General features: G+C 45.1%; 1 protein-coding gene across 1 annotated transcript; it reads left to right on the top strand.

Moving 5' to 3' along the window:
- Positions 1 to 1772: 1772 nt before the first annotated feature.
- Positions 1773 to 19678, top strand: LOC310784877 (class I histocompatibility antigen, F10 alpha chain-like; the record flags this gene model as incomplete). Its single annotated transcript, XM_083645912.1, has 5 exons — positions 1773 to 1784; positions 4680 to 4731; positions 11353 to 11631; positions 14674 to 14849; positions 19673 to 19678. The coding sequence occupies 5 exons, from the start codon at positions 1773 to 1775 to the stop codon at positions 19676 to 19678; spliced, it is 525 nt and encodes a 174-aa protein (XP_083502038.1).
- Positions 19679 to 20003: the final 325 nt, after the last annotated feature.

Raw genomic sequence — 20003 nt, 5'->3', positions numbered from 1 at the left:
TTACATTAAACTGAGACCACTGATGCTTTTAAAGCAACTGACAGGCTGATAGCAGGGCACTGCCAAGGTGGCCTTAGGGATCTCAGGGCATCACGGCCAGAGGGAGGGGCAACACCATGGCCTGATGGCCTCCGTGTAATTCCCACCCTGGTCTCAACACCAGACCGATGAGAGTTCTTACGCTGACACTATGTTACTGCATGCTGCTACTCTCTCTGGGTCTGGGACACTCCTCTCACCAAACTGGTGACGGAATCTTGGCCAGTGATTCGCGAGTGGTGGATTCACCATTCACCCATCAGTAACAAGTTTGTGATCAGGGAGGACCACCCATGCTGAGACCGCCCATCTAACTGGCTCCAGCAACATCGAGCATTTCGAACCACTCTCTCATCGGTGCTACGACCTGTCACTCATTCAATTTCCAACCCCTAGACCCGCCCTCAAATACCAGCTGTGTCTGTGAAGTGGCACAGACTCATTTATATAGTAGAGTCTGGGGAGAGACTAGGCGTTGACTGATTAAATGTGATGGGGGGGGGACGGGGCGATGTGAGGTGAGTGATCTGTGCCTCGGAGCAGCGCGAGACATCAGTTCAAAATAGCCTAAAGTATTTTACAGGACAAATCTGAAACCTAACGGTCACGTTTCAATAACAAACACAATATAATGTGAATACAGCCCTGTGCACTGTGCTCACTGGCTGGCTCACTGCACCCAGGCAGCGCCAGAGCAGAGGCCTGGGTGGCTGGCCCCCCTCTGTCACACAGCCTCCTTCTGCCTGAAGCAGAGTGCTGGCTGCCTGCTTTAAAGCTGTGATGAGCCACGCTAAATAACGATATTCCTGGAATGCGAGTTAACGAGCCAGTTACATGTCCTTTGCATTCAACATTAAATTAAGACATTATAGTTCATATTTTGTTGTATGTTACATACTTATTGCCCCAGTACAGTATATTCAGATTTATGGGCTGAAAAGTCTGCCCATAGGCAGCCATGTTGTCTGCTCTGAGTTTTTCTCCTAACCATGAAGATTGATTGACAGCTGTCATGTTATGATATTGGTTGAAATTGGTTTGAAATGTGATACAGTAGTACTACCTGACATCAGCATACTGTAGATATTACAGCATCAATATGAATGAAGACATGCTGGGTCACTTTTGACGTGAAAAACCAAAGAAATTAAATTTTTGAGATTTTGGGGGGTGCACTGTTTGACCCTATGACCAGGGATGTGATCTAAAATAGTTTAAAAATATTTTTTTCATTTCAGCTCGACTTCGATGTCAGCATTTTCAGATTGAAGTCAGAATTCTCAGATTGAAGTCAGAATTCTGAGGGAAAAGTCTGCATACTGTAACTTACATGTTACATGATGTCACTGATGATAATTACCGATGTACCGACATTTGAATGTGTGGGGTCCCTAGATTTTTAAGATGTCAAAGTGGAGTCACAAGCCCAAAACGTTTGGGAACCCCTGTTCTAGGGGTGTTTAAGGGTCTAACTTAACTAGGGGAGAAGAACCAAGTTGGAATCAGGCTGACTCACTGCCAGGCATTGGGTGAATCAGATAAGAACGGGTATTTTTTATCTAAAGCATAACCCATGACGTCACTGTCTTTTCTGAATTCCTATTGGCTAGGACTGGGCTCTTGATTGTGAGGCTGACTGCTGACTGAATCAGTCGGCAGACACTTTGTCATTCTTTACAAGTCTGCTTCTAAGATGAAGGTGTTAATTTTGTTGTTGCTCCTTTTGTGTCACGATGCATCTCCAGGTAAGATCACATCTAAAATCTTTCCTATAAACATGTTGTTATCACTGCAGTTTGATTAGTAGGCTGATGTCACGTTAAGATGAATTATATTCACATCTCTACATGAATACATTTGAGCCTAGTATTGCTAAGTTAAATTGATTATGGATGTGAAGATATTCAAGTTCAAGTAAACGTTATTGTCCCCCGAGGGGAAATTTGTCGTGCAGCCACGTAAAAACTTTTTCTGCCTGTTGATGTTTTGAGAGATGATCACACTCTTGACTCACATCACTCATATATTACTGTATTTCATATGACAATGTGTGTCCTCTTGGCTCTTACCACCATTTTAGACCTTTTCTTTTCTTTTCTTTTTTGAATCATCAAAATAAACACAATGTTAGGACACAGAGACACAGACTGAGACAGCAGGACAGTTTGAAAGTTAATTTATTGGAACAGGGGAAAGGGGAGCTGGAAGTCTTTAGGCCAGGCTGGGCAGACTGAGGCAGAGGGCAGAGAGGGAGGTGGCTTGGCAGACAGGCTGATGAGCTGGTCCAGGGCAGGAGGCAGGCAGGCGAGTGCTGGAGGCAGGACTCGAGCAGGAGTCTGGGCTGAGGTTCTTTGAGTATGAGCCGGGTATCAATAATGTGGTCAAATAAAGGACAGAGTCAGATATACTGAAAATGGAGTGTGACTGACTATGAGCTGAGTCTTTGAGTATGAGCCGGGTATAGTCGGTTTCAACTCAACAACAGCTGACTTCCTGTTGCAGTGTTTGCTAATAAAATAAGTGACAGGACATAAGAAAGGTTCCAAACTGTTCCCTAGCAACAGGATTCTGTGAGAACCGTCTATATGAAGCGAGCAGATGATTAGATGATAGATGGCAGCTGATGTCTGACTCCCACACACCTGACTCCAACCCTGCAATTAAAGACACACACACACGCACGCACGCACGCACGCACGCACACACGCACGCACGTGCACACGCTCAAGCACGCGCACATGCGCACACACAGACATGCACACACACGCACACACACGCACGCACACAGTGTGGCAGAGCGGCTCAGTGGTTAGCACTGTCGCCTCGCAGAAAGGTTGTGGGTTTGAATCCACCCAGGTCCTCTCTCTCTGTGGAGTTAACGTGTTCTCTCCCTGTTTGTGTGGGTTTCATCTGGGTGCTCCGGTTTCCTCCCACAGAACAAAGATATTCTGTGTTTGTGTAGTATCTTAATGTAATCTAGTCAAATGTGTAGTACCTGTGCAGTATGTGAGGTATGTAACCTATGTTGGGTGTAGATATGTACTTAGTATACTGTCATGATTCTATATAAATCCCTTTGAGACATGCTTGTGTTATAAGGTGCTATAAACATAACTGAACTGAACACAGGCAGATAGAGAAAGACTAGTAATAAGGTGCTATAAACATAACATAACTGAACACAGGCAGATAGAGAAAGACTAGTAATAAGGGGTTATAAACATAACTGAACTGAAGACAGGGAGATGGAGAGAGACCAGTAATAAGGGGTTATAAACATAACTGAACTGAACACAGGCAGATGGAGAGAGACTAGTAATAAGGTGCTATAAACATAACATAACTGAACACAGGCAGATGGAGAGAGACTAGTAATAAGGTGTTATAAACATAACTGAACTGAACACAGGGAGATGGAGAGAGACCAGTAATAATGGCTTATAAACATAACTGAACTGAACACATGGAGATTGAGAGAGACCAGTAATAAGGACTTATAAACATAACATAACTGAACACAGGGAGATGGAGAGAGACCAGTAATAGGGGGGGGTTGGGGGGTTGGGAGGTTTACACCGGAAGAAGCACCCATATTTCACGGAAGGCATCATGAAAGCTAGAAATAAGGTGGATAATGTTAGTAAGCCACAGATGCTAATGAGCTTGGGTAGGATATAAGCCTCCCCAATATAAGCAAATGTTCAAGTATCCCATGCAGGTACAATGATTTGTTAAAAAAAAAAATCATTATAGCCCACCTGAAAATTTGTCCACACTGTGCCACAGCAACAAAATAGCAAACTGGGTCTGTAGAGTTTCATAATGAGATGTCCACAAATGTCTAAAAAAATTGTTTCTGGCATGGCATTAAACAACAAATTATGGGTCACTGTTAAAATGATTTGTGATGTTAAGAAAAAAACAGTTTTTGAGGACAAAATCAACTGTCAACCTTTCAACTAATGATTCAAGTTGGTAGTAAAACTTTCTGATAATAAATATATTTTTGCTTGTTACAAAATTCCCTCTCATGGAAGTTGGCGGGCACAGTGGAGAAGTGAGCGGGCACTGCCACCTAGTGCCCGCTCATGGCGCCGGGGCTGCCTTTCTCGTATATTTTAAGTCCCTTATTAGCCCTGTGTGAATACCAACCCTTTACTAAATTAATTAAAACTATTCTTTAGGCTACTTTTTGACTGCACCGTGTTTTTTTATTATTATTATTATTTATTTATTTATTTGTATTTATTTTATGTACGGTATGTATTTTTCTATTTATTTATATATTTATTTATTTATATATTTATTTACTTAGTCTCATTGAACTGAGATTGAAATTCTTTGTTGTGTTTAATAGTGTAGTGTACATGCGCGCACGTGTTCGAAATGTAAATCAAAAGCTGAGTTTCTTCCCTGTTTGTCCCACAGTGACTCACTCTCTGAAGTATCTCAACACTGGATCCTCTGGAGTCACAAACAGCACAGAGTATGTGGAGGTTAGGTTTGTTGATGGAGTTCAGGTGTTTCACTGCAGCAACACCATGAGAGCAGAACCCAAACAGGACTGGATGATCAAAGCAACAGCAGATGATCCACAGTACTGGAAGAGACAAACTGAACGGTGTCTGAGTCTCCAGCAGAGCTACAAAAACAACATTGAGATCATAAAGCGGCGCTTTAACCAAACTGGAGGTTTGTTTATGTTCCACTTTTCACTCCTGGATTGTTCTAAAGTAGCAGTGTGATGTAGCATGCGTGCACGTGCGGCGCACACAAGCACACAAACAATCCCTCTGTCTCGACTCTCCCACACGCTGACAAACACACACAGATCTCTCTCTCTCTCTCTCTCTCTTTCATAGACGCATTCTCTCTCTCTCTCACCACCCCCCCCCCCCCCCTCCACACACACACACACACACACATGCACGCATGCACACACACACACGCACGCACGCACACACACAAACACACACACACACACACACACACACACACACACACACACACACACACACACACACAGGGCTGGGCAATACAATACATTGATATTATATCAATATTGTGATATGAGACTAAATATATCTTAGTTTGATAGTGTAATATGGCGATACTGCATAAGTGTTGTCTTTTCCTGCTTTAAAGTAAAGTGATGTCATTTTATGAACTTACCAGACTCTTCCAGCTGTTATATTATTGATTGGTTTGTTTTATTCATTGTGTCAAAGCCCACATGGGCTTACATGACACACAACATATAATATATACAGTACAGCATAAGCATCACTACAGTGGTACAACTAAATCACAAATTTGTCTTTACCCAATCAGTCATTATATCCACATTACTGATGATTATTGATCAAAAACCTCATTGTGTAAATGTGTTGTGAAAGCACCAATAGTCATCCAATATTGTCACAATATTGTTATTGAGGTATAGACCAATTATACGCCTACGTCACAATGACAACAAACAGCGTCAGATGCGCAAGACGGAGGCAGAAAGACAGACTCCGCGCAGCCCTGTCAAGTAGTTTTCCAGTCGCCCGAAAACTATTCGAGCTAGATATGTCTTCGTGTTGTACAGTGGGATGCCAGAATCGGAAAGCTATTGTAGGAGAGTATTCGGGTCCGCCTATTCACACTTAGTTAATAAAATAATAAACGATAGAGCCAGGCTGTAACGATATAATTCACCTAATTCTCCCCACATATCCTGTTCTACGCAACTCGAGGGAACATACACAGCCTCGCACACACGCAATAGAACACAACACAACACTGAACAGTCTGTTACACTATCTACAAAGCAAGGACTAAAGTTTTACCGAATCCTGTCAACTCATACTGCTTTTAATGCTAACCGTAGGTGTCTTTGGTTGCAAGCCGAAAGAGGAAATCGTTAAAAATGCCCGACTTTGCAGTGCTCGCTCATTTCATATCAGGTAAACTGTAGTAGGCTGCAGCCACATCGCTCGGTTAGTTAACAACCAAGTAACGTTAAATAATGTCATTATTGAGTTGAACTGATTGGAACGAGGACATCATTAAAAATGTTCGACTTTGTAGTGCTCTTCATAATCAGGTAAGCTGCCTGAAACTGTAGGCTGCTCAACATCGCTCGGTTAGTTAACGGACCAAGTAACGTTACATAATGTCATTATTGAGTTGTGTGCATTATCAACATAACAATATATCTTTGCAAGTTACATAATAATTATCTACGCTATCCCCAGTTATAAAGGAATGCACGATATGTATTGCTGGCCATAGGCTTGGCCAATTGACAGCGCCAGTGCGTATGGGTGGGTCTGTAATGGCTCATTTCCACCACATATAACAGCACAGTACAGCTCCACTCTATCTGGTATTACTCGACTCTACTTGATATAGACTCTGTTTCCATAGCAAGTTTACTTGCCTCCGCCCACACCTGGTCGTAAATGGGACCGCATATCTGCCCTCCGCCCATTGCCGAAGTAGGCTATAAGTATAACGTTAAAATGAAATCAATACATGGAACTTTTAAACTGATTATGAAATACTGGTGCCTCTAAATGACCTACAGTGTACATGGGCAAATGTGACAATCGGCTAGGAGAATGGATATCACTTTGTTGTTACTCAAACTCACATGCATGCACTGCGCGGGGGACGGGAGAGGCGCTACGGGGAGAACCCCAGCGGCAACTCACCAGGCAAGACCGCGGCTTCGCCTGCGGCCTAGCGGAGGCAACTACAAAGGGCTTCCCGAGGAGCGCGTGTTAAAGCTGAGCAAGGAGATCGATTTTATTTCACCAGCGCCGAAGGCAGCAACACAAAAGACTGATGGAAATAACATAATATAAGAGAAGGTAAGCCCCCACTAAACTCGTATGCAGCGCTGCATTGACAGTCAGTAGGATAGACAGAAAACACGATTCTGCCTGACCAATCAGTCGTCTACAATGTTTTCACGTCACCGTATGAACCCGGGTTCGCAGAATAGAACCCCGACGAGGCAGGTACTAAAAGTAGCACCACTCAGCCCCAAATCAAACCGAGCTGGGCCGGTTTATACCGGTGGGATGAGACCAAAAGTCGAGTCGAGCGGAGCGGGACCGCGCTACTAGCTGCGGTGGGATTGGGCCATTAGACATATCCCATTAAACAACGTTAATTTCGATGCATAACATTGCTTATCACTAGGCGAAAAGCTGTGGTAGTAAGCCGAGAACTGCATTTTAAAACTAAAATATAACTGTGTGTTGCAGATGGGCACAGAGCAGTCCTGACAGCGGGGCTTTCACCAGTTCTCGCTGTCTGTCAATGCAAAGCTGACGGCTTTCTGCCTACACGATGCGCGCGCAGCTCAATGTTGACAAGCTGTATAAGGGGTCTATTTGGTCAAAAATGTTGTGTTATTTGATTTTGTCCATATTGCCCAGCCCGAAACTTCAGTATATTCTAATAACTCTACTATAAAACAAAGGTGAACACATTCACACAGATGCCAGTGTTACATTCAGTGTTATACTGTGCAGTGCATGCACACGTGTGCACACGCATGCACACACACACACACACACACACACACACACACACACACACACACACACACACACACACACACACACACACACACACAAGATGCACACACCCACATCATAGGCCAACCTTTCTCCATCAACATTCAGCTGTTTGATACTGAGGGTTTTCCTTCTCTCTCTCTCTCTCTCTCTCTCTCTCTCTCTCTCTCTCTCTCTCTCTCTCTCTCTCAGGTGTCCACACCTACCAGCAGATTAATGGCTGTGAATGGGATGATGAGACAGGAGAAGTTAAAGGGTTTGAACAGTGTGGCTATGATGGAGAAGACTGGGCGGTGTTGAACATGACAACATGGACATATATCGCTGCTAAACCAGAGGCTGTCATCATCACAGAGAGCTTGAATAAGAACACAGCTCGGTTAGCAGAGAAGAAGAAGTATTTTTCACAGACCTGCATTAATGAACTGAAGTGGTTTGTGTCCTATGGGAAGAGCTCTCTGCAGAGAACAGGTAGAGTCACATGACCTGATGTAGTTTCATCAACACAACAATGTTCATCTGTCTCTTCTGTTTCTAATGTACAGAAACATGACAGTGAATATGAACCAGCACACACACACACGCACGCACGCACGCACGCACGCACGCACGCACGCACGCACGCACGCACGCACGCACACACACACACACACACACACACACACACACACACACACACACACACACACACACACACAGGGTTACATGTGTATCTTTGTATCTCTTTCACTTTCAAGTCACTGAGCTTTATTGGCATGAAAAAACAGAGCTTATTTTGTTTATTTTGTATTTTGACACCGTACGTTCATGGATTTGCAAAAGGCTGCGCTCAGCTCACCATATAAAATATGAGCTTGTTGAACGGTGCAACACTGCAACTGAAGGACGTTGCTCACCTGGCTTGTTGTGTTGTGAGAGCCCAGGTGATACATCTCCATCTTTCAGACAGCTCAGTTGATGTGGTTGTGTGAAGGCTCCGTGAAGATCATCCTCAAGAGTTCACGTACATACACAGAGACAGGACCAAACAAAAAGGCTCAACAAAACTACAATAGGTTATCGCACACTTTTGCGGCCGGGACCACCATCTTAGGACAGTAGGCAGACAGAAAAGGTGGGGGAGAGAGAGAGAGAGAGAGAGAGAGAGAAAGAGAAAGAGAAAGAGAGAGGATGACATGCAGCAAAGGACCACAGGTCGTATTCGAACCCCGGTCGGCCGTGAGAAGCCTTTGTGGTACGTGCTCTGGTGAGCCACCGGGACGCTAGTCTCTTAAAACAGACGGTGGCTCTCACAATTTGTAAATGCTTCCGTCTAAACGTCTGTAATTCGAGCACAGAAAACTTGGTCAAAACAGAAAGAGAAGCTCAGGGAAAATAATGAGTGATGGTAGGGGGATGTCCCGGATGTCCCGTAAAGGTGGGACATCCGCTCGTATTTCTCTAATCACCTGCATCGGTTCAAAGTCTCAAAACATGCAAAGATGCTGCCTTTTCTGTCACTATCCACATTTGTCCTTCACTCACTCCCTCCTTGCACCTCCCTCTCTCTCTCCAGTTCTTCCCTCTGTGTCTCTCCTCCAGAAGTCTCCCTCCTCTCCAGTCAGCTGCCATGCTACAGGCTTCTACCCTGACAGAGGCATGTTGTTCTGGAGGAAAGATGGAGAGAAGCTTCAGGACCTCATGGACCAGGGAGAGATCCTTCCCAACCACGATGGAACCTTCCAGACGAGCGTTCAGCTGAACGTTTCATCAGTCAAACCTGAAGACTGGGGGAAGTACGAGTGTGTGTTTCAGCTCTCTGGTGTCAAGGAGGACATCATCACCAAACTGGACCCAACAGTGATCAAGAGGAACCTGTGTAAGAGTGGGCTCAGTGATAGAGATTTGGTGATTCTTTGTTGTGTTTGTGACCAGTTGGGTACTCTCAACAATACAATTGCATAGTAATATACAATCAACTAATGAGACCCACGCAGGTTGTTCAAGTAAATGAACCGAACAGAGACGTATGTTTCAGTATAAAATATATAGAAGTTGCTTTATTTTCATTAAGATAAGTACTATTGTTTAAAATCAACTATGGGGAGCGGAAGGCCCAGACGCACCGGAGCAATGCGACTCTGCTACCACCAGGGCCAGGGAGTAGTCGTGAAAAGAACTCAGTGCACTGCAAACCAATTTACACGCGTTAGTGAGTCCAAAGTCCAAAGTAAACTAAACACCGATGCTATCTCCTGCTCACACCAGTGGACCAACAGAGAGTGATTCCCCGCGGCAATGAGCCTGAAACCAACCAACAGCATTAAAAAAGGATATAGGGCAATCAAACAAATAGTAAGAATAAGGCTATGTTATTGCATCAACCGAACTACAAATTCTCTCTCTCTCTCTCTCTCTCTCTCTCTCTCTCTCTCTCTCTCTCTCTCTCTCTCTTTCTCTCTCCATATATATATATATATATATATATATATATATATATATATATATTATCTCTACTCCCCTACAAATACCATTAACAATGTTTATTTGCCTCTAATGTACTGCACCTGACCCCTCACAACACAAGGCAAGCATCGGGTAGCATGTCGTCTGGTAGGCTATGCCCTAAATATGACACAAGGTTCAATATCAAATAAGGACATATACCTCAGTGGGGTTCTTCTCTCCCTTATCAATGTAGCTGCAACAATGACACTGAGTGGAGCACTGACCACCTACAAGTCATGAACACGTTACAATTATAGAAAATAACAGACATAAAAAGCAAAGTGTGGCTGCAAACATAGCAATGTGTTTGAGAACTCTTTAACAGGTTTCTGCTTCAACCACCAGTCAAGTCAACAAATAACATCAGGCAGCATTAGTTTAGTTTAGTTTATTTCGGTCAATTTAACATATACAATGCAATACAGTTGTTATTGTGTATTGTATTATGCTCTCAGTAGCTCAGTGACATTGATTATCTAATGGGCAGGTCATACCTGTCATATGTTGTTACACATGTATTTAAAAAATGTAACTCAAAAGCTGAGTTTCTTCCCTGTTTGTCCCACAGTGACTCACTCCCTGAAGTATCTCAGCACTACATCCTCTGGAGTCACAAACAGCACAGACTATGTGGAGGTTTGGTTTGTTGATGGAGTTCAGGTGTTTCACTGTGACAGCAACACCAAGAGAGCAGAACCCAAACAGGACTGGATGATCAACGCAACAGCAGATGATCCACAGTTCTGGGAGAGGAACACTGAGCAGTGTCTGAAGAGCCAGGGGATCTTCAAAGCTGAACTGGAGATTGTGAAGCAGCTCTTTAACCAAACTGGAGGTTTGTTTATGTTATTCTGCTGATTTTCTTTTATCCTGGTTGTAAATTAGCAGAGATATGTAGCCTCCATTACTCTCTCTCTCTCTCTCTCTCACACACACACACACACACACACACACACACACACACACACACACACACACACACACACACACACACACACACACACTGTGTGGATAGACTGTGTGTTGGTCTCAGTGGTAAAGAGGATAGTGACTCTGTTGGGATCTGTTTGACAGCAGTCTCTGCCACTCTCTGTCTGTCTCTCTCACATCATAGGCCACCTTTCTCCATCAACAGTGTTCAGCTGTTTGATACTGAGGGTTTTCCTCTCTCTCTCTCTCTCTCTCTCTCTCTCTCTCTCTCTCTCTCTCTCTCTCTCTCTCTCTCTCTCTCTCTCTCTCTCTCTCTCTCTCTCAGGTGTCCACACCGTCCAGTGGATGTCTGGCTGTGAATGGGATGATGAGACAGGAGAAATTAGTGATTTTAGTGAGTATAGTTATGATGGAGAAGACTGGCTGCTGTTGGACCTGAAGACACCAACATGGATTAATGCAAAACCACAGGCTGTCAGCATGAAAGAGAGGTGGAATAAGGACACAGCTTACATAGAATATTTACAGAAGTACTTCACCAAGACCTGCATTGATTGGCTGAAGAAGTATGTGTCCTATGGGAAGAGCACTCTGCAGAGAACAGGTAGAGTGACGTGAGGGACACAACAATGTTAATCTGTCTCTTCTGTTTATAGAAACATGACGGTGGATATGAACCAGCATATAGACACACACACACACACACACACACACACACACACACACACACACACACACACACACACACACACACACATACAGACACAGACACACACGCACACGCACACGCACACGCACACGCACCCACATCTTTGTCTTTCTATCTCTCTTCCTCTCTCTCTTTTCTCTCTCTCTCCCTCTTCCTCGTTTGCACCTGTATCTGTATCTCTCTCTCTCTCTCTCTTTCTCTATGACATTTTTGGAGCAAAGTAACTGCACACCTGTGACAGTGACTTTGTAGTTGTAGAACGTAGTCACACATCTGTATCAGTGGATCTGAAGTCACAGAGAAATATGCTTTACAAATGTACTGATACAGATGTGTGACTATGTTCTACAACTATAAAGTCACTTTCATACTTTTAATACTGAAGGTATTATTTGCTCTAATAATACCTTCATATTTCTCATACCTGTCACCCTCTCTCTCTCTCTCTCTCTCTCTCTCCCCCTCCCTCTCTCTCTCCAGTTCTTCCCTCTGTGTCTCTCCTCCAGAAGTCTCCCTCCTCTCCAGTCAGCTGCCACGCTACAGGCTTCTACCCTGACAGAGGCATGTTGTTCTGGATGAAAGATGGAGAGAAGCTTCAGGACCTCATGGACCAGGGAGAGATCCTCCCCAACCATGATGGAACCTTCCAGACGAGCGTTCAGCTGAACGTTTTATCAGTCAAACCTGAAGACTGGGGGAAGTACGAGTGTGTGTTTCAGCTCTCTGGTGTCAAGGAGGACAACATCACCAAACTGGACCCATCAGTGATCAAGACCAACAACCCAGGTAAGACTGGGCTCACAGCTGATAGAGATTTGGTGATTCTTTGTTGTGTTTATGACCAGTTGGGTACTCTCAACAATACAATTGCATAGTAATATACAATCAACTAATGAGACCCATGCAGGTTGTTCAAGTTAAATGACGTGTGTTTCAGTATAAAATATATAAGTTGTTTTATTTTCATTAAGATAAGTCCTATGAGACCCACGCAGGTTCTTGATGATGATGTTGACAACGACGAAGATGATTTATTTTATTTTATTTTATTACCGTAATTCTGCCAATAAGAGCCCGGGCGCTTATTATGCTAAATCAACTTGGACCCCGGGCGGTAAAAGGAAGACAGGCGGCAATTAGAGTCAGGCGGTTATTTTCATTTTTACATAATTGAGCCAGGCGATTATTATTTTTTGAACAGAAATGCCTGCTCAGCAAAAATGGAAAGTCAAATTGCTTATTTAAACCAGTGAGATAGTACTTAGTACACACAAGAGGGTAGGTACAGGCAGTTTAAACCAGTGAGATAGTACTTAGTACACACAAGAGGGTAGGTACAGGCAGTTTTGAACATGCCTAGTATTGTACAACGGACTGGAATGAACGAAAACAACTGAATGAACAATTAACTCTCCCATCAAAGCAATGTAGAAGGCACGCTAACGTAGCTACCAAGCTAACCAAACAACTACTCAGCACTAGACAAAATAAGCAGACTTACCAAATACCGGTATAGTAGACGCTAAGTTTCCATTACATGTCCAGTATAATGGGAAGTGTAACATTACGCTACGTAGCGTAAGTTGCCCACTGCTCCTGGTTAGACAGCGTCTCCAGCACGTTGCCTACAGGAATCCGTACCATTAAACAATGCGGTATGCATACTTGAAACATGTCGGTTACAGCATGTATAAATAAAATATAAAACTGTCTGACAGGAGGAGAAACTTCCGCCTGACTTCCTCCAAAACAACGTCATTACCGTAAGTGACTGAATTTAGTCAACACAAAAACATACAGTACAAACAAACCGTATTTATTCTAATAAATGCCCCGGCAGCAAAATGAGTCAGGCGCTTATTATGCTAAATCAATTTGGACCCGGCGGGAAATGGAAGACCGGCGGCAATTAGAGTCAGGCGCTTATTGGAAGAATTACGGTATTTATTTAACCTTTATTCATGCAGGGAGGCCCATTGAGAGCAAACTTTCTTTTTTAAGGACGCCCTGATTACAACATACAATAATACAAATACAATTACAAAAAAACCTAGTAACCAGTATTTGTATATGTGGCTACATCTAGTTTTAGATGGTATCTATTTAGTTCCAGCCTGTGTTTTCTCATGCAGTGTAGTTTCTATACTGTATGGTGTTCTCTGATAGCTCCATAGTTTGTTCCTCCTTGGAGGTAAATTTGGCCGCAGCTTGTTTACCATACCAACATTTGTACAACCAGACAGTTTTGAACTCCATGAGAATATTGAAGGCAACCAAACGTGCTGGTCGGTTCACTAATGCTGCCTTCAAGTGGGCTAGTATTTACCATGAATACGAGACCGAAAGCCGTGGACACAACATGCTTGGCATTCAAGTGGTTACGTCGTGAAGATGAGCAGTTGACTAGAAGCCACCGAGGCTAACAATTTATCTAACACTAGCTAGCGAGCGGCTAACTAATATAATCCATAATGACGGAGAGAAAAAGATGAGACTGTTGAGAATATCAACATGTTCCTCAGAAATAATATAAAATTACTATGAAAAGCTCTATACAGCTAAAATGTCAATATATTTACATTCCATCCACCTCCATGGTGTCTGCCAATTTGTGAAAACGTCACAAGTCGTGAGCTTCGACAGGTTCAAAGCTTTCAGAAAGAATCCACATACCAAGTTGTGAATACCACATGACGGGGTCGGTCAAGTGGATTTATGACATATTCATATGAGCCCACTGAAGGCAGCAAGAAACACATTAGCTGTCACCATTTGTCTGAGTCACATGACCTCCTGTCCATCCTCCATCTTTCTGTCTTTCTATCGCTCTCTCCCTTCTCTGTTTTCTCTCTCTCCCTCGACCCCTTTTCCTCTCACCCACTGCCCCCTCCCCTCTCTCCCTCTTTCTCATACCCCATCCCCCCTCTCTCTCTCCAGAGCTTCCCTCAGTGTCTCTCCTCCAGAAGTCTCCCTCCTCTCCAGTCACCTGCCACGCTACAGGTTTTTACCCTGACAGAGGCATGTTGTTCTGGAGGAAAGATGGAGAGAAGCTTCAGGACCTCATGAACCAGAGAAAGATCTTCCCCAACCACGATGGAACCTTCCAGACGAGCGTTCAGCTGAACGTTTCATCAGTCAAACCTGAAGACTGGGGGAAGTACGAGTGTGTGTTTCAGCTCTCTGGTGTCAAGGAGGACATCATCACCAAACTGGACCCAGCAGTGATCAAGACCAACAACCCAGGTAAGTCTGGGATCAGAGCTGATGGAGGAGGAGAGACACATTTACTTTACTTATTCACCTGACTTGTAGGGATGGGTATCAAAGCTTTAACGTTAATGCTTCCCTTATCGGTAGTGGAGAAATTAAGAAAATAGATTTCCTATTTATAATTGCTACACAAACGTTATCTTGCACATTTTACAGTGGAAGATTAGTGTTAAAGGTTGGTAGAAGGAGATTTTAATTCTTATGTAAAATGCTGATCACAATCACAGACATAGTCTAAAGCAGACCTGGGCATTATATGGCCAGAACCGGCCCTCATGATGGTTCTGCCTGGCCTGAGAGGTCGAAGACAAACCACATCATTTTACTTATGAAGCTAAAAAAATCCAATGAGATGACCTAAATTGGCTGTTTGGAGTGATCTTCAATATCATAAATACTGAAGAATAAGTGCACAGTGTGTTTTCTATTATATAATCCAGTGATAAAATTTGAGGTTAAGCATGACAATATTTGTTTGGCCCCCGGCAACAATCTGGGTTTCTCATGTGGCCCCCCAAGAAAAATAATTGCCCACCCCTGGTCTAAAGTGTTTTCTTAAAAGACAAAGAAAAATGCTGTTGCAGTTTGGTAATGTGAAAATAAAGACATTTCTGTTCTTAATTTGTTTCTTTTTTTCTCTCCTCTTAAACGAACAAAAAGAACAACCAAGCAGCCCCTATATTTGTTTCAGGTTTTTCCCCCCTTATAAATAAAAAGCACCGATAAGAGTACCGTTAAAGTACCGGATTGATAAGCAGTATCATAGGAGGAGTAGTATCGTTAATTCCTTAAGATAGCATCCCTATTGACTTGCAGTGCATGAAGGAATTAATTTAGTTGGCAATTTCATAAAATTACAGCTCTAATGGCTAATTATCTTGAGTAGGATATAAGCCCCATGCAGAGGCTGATGACCCTGAGTAGGCTATAAGCCCCAGAGGCTGATGACCCTGAGTAGGCTATAAGCAAATGTTCAAGTATCCCATGCAGGTACAATGATAGATAACAGTTGAACTTGACAGTATGTCTTGTCCCACGTCTGGACGTACGGACCTCGGTAAAGCCTCGGTGCTGCCGCATCACCGTCAATAACCACGGTAAAGTAGGCTGCACCCTCTCATGTAATATTTCTTAATTATATCCCTCATTTACATTCAGGCTGACATGTGGTGCGCTTTCAGTGTTCCAAATACAATGTTTTTGCATGTGTGTGCATGCATCATGTGTGTGTGTGTGTGTGTGTGTGTGTGTGTGTGTGTGTGTGTGTGTGTGTGTGTGTGTGTGTGTGTGTGTGTGTGTGTGTGTGTGTGTGTGTCATGTATCGGATCGGCCCCCAAAAAAAGATGTGCTACTTTGGCACTTTTTTCAATCCTCATTGAAAAAACAAAAACTACATTGAAATAAGCTATGCAAACAGTACAGACTCTGAATTTCAATAAATAAATAAGTGTAATAATAATTCTTGATTCAAAAAAGTAGAGGTGAGATGAATAAACTCCACTTGATCTGAAATTATTTGCTACTTTGTCCCAATGCCATTTCTTATTTGCTTCATAATCGGGGAAGATTAAACTATCCCATGTGGTTTTCGCTGGGTCGGGTGTCCAAAAATAATTTATTTTATTTGATAGCTCCATAGTGATGTTTCAGTGTTAAATGCTTTTTACACGGACCTGCTTCAGTTGCTGGCTGGCACTTCTGCGACTCTGTTCCCCCCTTGGAAGCGCAGTACCCCTGCTGTCTATATTAAAATAATTGCAAAATAACCAAAATTTACAAAAATATGTGAATGTCTTCCTGTAGCGAAGCTAGTGTGCTCGCTGGGGGCAAAGCTTTTGGGCTTGCCTCGTGAAGTGTGCTGGATCGTGTATGAAGGCTCACGGGCTGTGATCGATCAGAATCACGGAGATGGAGATAGGGACCGACATGTCGGTCCTGGGACGCGGTTGAATTACCACTGTTGACCTGTCTGGGTGTAACGCTTAGTTCACACAGACAAGCTACGCCTTGCCTTGCCTCAACCCACGCCTACGCCGAGCTGGGCGTGAACCTGTTACACGCTTTTGTGATCACACCGCACGCCTTTTGCACGCCGAACCTGGAGCCGAGTCACAAGCGCCTCTCCTCTCTCCCGACTGTATTTTTTCACGTGTTGTCCAGAATTGTCATGGGTAGCCTCTAGGTAAAATAAATCTGATATATTTAATGTTCTATTGATGCTGGATATGTATAACCAGGTCTGACTATAGTCGGACATTTTAGAGATGTGATCTTGCAAGAATATATATGTGCTGGCACAACAACATTGTCCATCTTGCTTCTTCGGTCGCTATTCTCTCTCATGAAGATTTGTTTGCCGACAGGGAGAAAGCCCCACGTGATAGCCACCCGTCAATCTCTCTCTCGCTCTCTCTCTCTGCTCAATACTGTTGTAGAAACTGCATTTTATTTTGAAATTCAGTTGACTTTGCCAGTTCCCACGGATATTGTCGTGTTTTTCTTTCATGGCTTGACAGAAAAGCCTGCCTGCACGCGCCTTGTCGGCGTGAAAATAGAACTCTCGCCTATTCGATAAAATCGGCAAGGCACAGGCAAGGCGTGGGTACACACAGGGTTCACGCTCAGGCGCCCGGTGTACACAGCCTCGTTGACTAAAACGGACGCCTATTTAAAAGCGTAGGTAAAGGCAAGGCATAGGCAAGGCTTGGGTCGTCGGTGTGAACGAAGCCTAAGGCAGTTGGTCACCAGGGCCTGGCTGGTTGTAAGACAGCAGGGGTTCAATTCGGGTCCGGGATTAGTTGTGCTAATGGTTGACATTATTAGGGATTAAGAATACCTGAAGAAGTATGGGAGTCGAAGGAATCTCGAAGGAATCAAGCAGGAATCTCTCGGATGTGGTGTAGCGTCACGGAACACTGTGTTTACTGTATATGGTCGCATTCCGGTGTATGACATCACGTCATTGGTGATGTCACAACGTTCGAGGGAGCTATGACATCATCGGTGTTATGTCTGACATCGCCGATGACCTCACAGGTGAACTCTATGCTATGACATCATTGTCATCGTTGATGATGTCATCATCATTACGTCGTTGGCGCGCCGGCTGGTAGGCATCGACTGCCCCAAGAACAGGCCTGACGGTGGGCCATTATGGACCGTTTCTACAGCCGCTCCCAGATTCCTGTGGGGAATCTGTATTCTTCCAGAAATGGCCGGAATGGCCCTCCAGTCCCACCTGGTATAGGCAGGGCTTGGTTGATTATTCTGGGAGTGAGGGGGGCTGTGGTCCGCCTGGCCACCAGCCGGGTGTAGGCACGGGTCCGCGCGCCGTTGTCCAGTCCCGTACATCACAAGAGCCAAGATTTGGTGACCGTCCTCGTTGGCCAGGATGTGTGTGGGATCCTACTGCTGTAGTGAGCTGTAGTGGCCTCTGGGGGCTTGAGTTTCCAGTTGAGGAAACTCAGCGGCGTGAGGTCAGCGCGGGAGCCGCTCAGGGGCCGGGGGTCTACCCAGCTACTGCGGTAGTGAGGAGCCTCTGGTTCTGGTGGCTTGAGTTTCCAGTCGAGGAACTTCAGCGGCGTAGGGTCGGTGAGGAAGCCATTTGTCTGCCCTCGTTGGAGGGAGGCCTCTGCTCCTAGTGCCTCGTTGGCCGCCCCGTGGAGCGCCGGTGTGGCATCCTCACTGAGGGCACCGAAGGTCGTACACTCCTCCGGCTTGGGGGGAGCCGACCCGAGGCCACCGTAACTTGGCTTCAACTCCTCGCTCTTATCCGCGGCCGTGTGGAGTCGGGGTGTCTTTGGCCAGCGATCTGGGCTGAGAAGAGGTGGTCCATCCCCCCACTCTTCCCAGGCCTGCAGCAGTGTCTCAGGTAGGACTGGATTATCCCAGCCTGGTTCCCATTTCCATAGGTGCTGTATGAGCAGGATAAGATGGATCCTCCCGAACTGATGGAGGGGCAAATTCCTCGGGCGGGATTCCTGCTGCAGGGCGGTGATGGGGTAAGGTTGCTCGCCTAGACCAAGGTTCGGTTCCGTAAAGGCTCTCTTGGTACAATAGGTCTGCTCTGGGCAAATTGCCGGCGAGACGATGAGGGAGACGGCCGCCCCGTGAAGCATCTGGGGCTCCTGCCTCGGCGTCCGCAAAGGCATGTCCACTTGCTCCACTTGCTCGGACTTGTTGGCCTCCCTGGAGACCTTGGCTGGAGTTGTCTCCATGAGCCCGGGCAGGGCCAGGAGGTGAATTCTGGGAATAGGTAATTGAGATGGCTGGTCCCGACCTCTGGGGGGGTCCCAGCTGTCGTGTCCAGCTATCTTGTGGGAATGATTGACGCCGTCCGGCTGGCTGTGCCCTGTGCTGTTGGTCTCAGTGTTCGCCATGCCTCCCTGAGTCTGGTGTATCCCGGTGGCGGGCTTGGCCGCCCCGTTGCACTCTATGGTATGCTCAGGGTCGGCAACCTTTGTCGGTGGACATGTCCTAGGTGGGAGTGTTGGTGGTATTGGCACTGGAACAGTGGGTTCCGTAGTTTGGGTCGTTGGCTCTGGAGCAGTTATCTGCTCTCTAGCTTGGAGGACCTCGGCCTGGAACCTAGCATAGACCTGCCCCATTACGGCTTCCATCCTTAGGATCTCTTCATGTAATGTTGCTTGGTGTGCCTTCCTCCTAGCGATAGCGTGGCCAGAGGCCGGTAGGGCTCTGAACTTGATCAATAGGAGCTCCATAAGGTTCTCTGCAGCTTCATCTGCCTTAAACTCAGCCCTTAGCTGAGCATAATCTGCCTCATGTTGTGCTACCCGAGCACGGAATCGGTTTTCCTGTGGGCTGTATTCAGTGATGTCCTGGTTGGTCTCCCTTTGGCGCACGATCGTAGCGTCGAATTTAGCCTTTTCTCGAGCTAGGAGATCGGCCCTTGCATGGTCTGCCTGAGCAGGGAGTCGGTTTTCCTGGTGGCTACGGATGAGTTCCTGCCCCGGTTGGATCGTCTGGCCCTTTAGTAC

This window comes from Poromitra crassiceps, assembly GCF_964638095.1.
Source record: "Poromitra crassiceps genome assembly, chromosome: 11".
NCBI classification, from domain to species: Eukaryota; Metazoa; Chordata; class Actinopteri; order Beryciformes; family Melamphaidae; genus Poromitra; species Poromitra crassiceps.
This window is presented reverse-complemented; position numbering and strand designations above follow the sequence as displayed.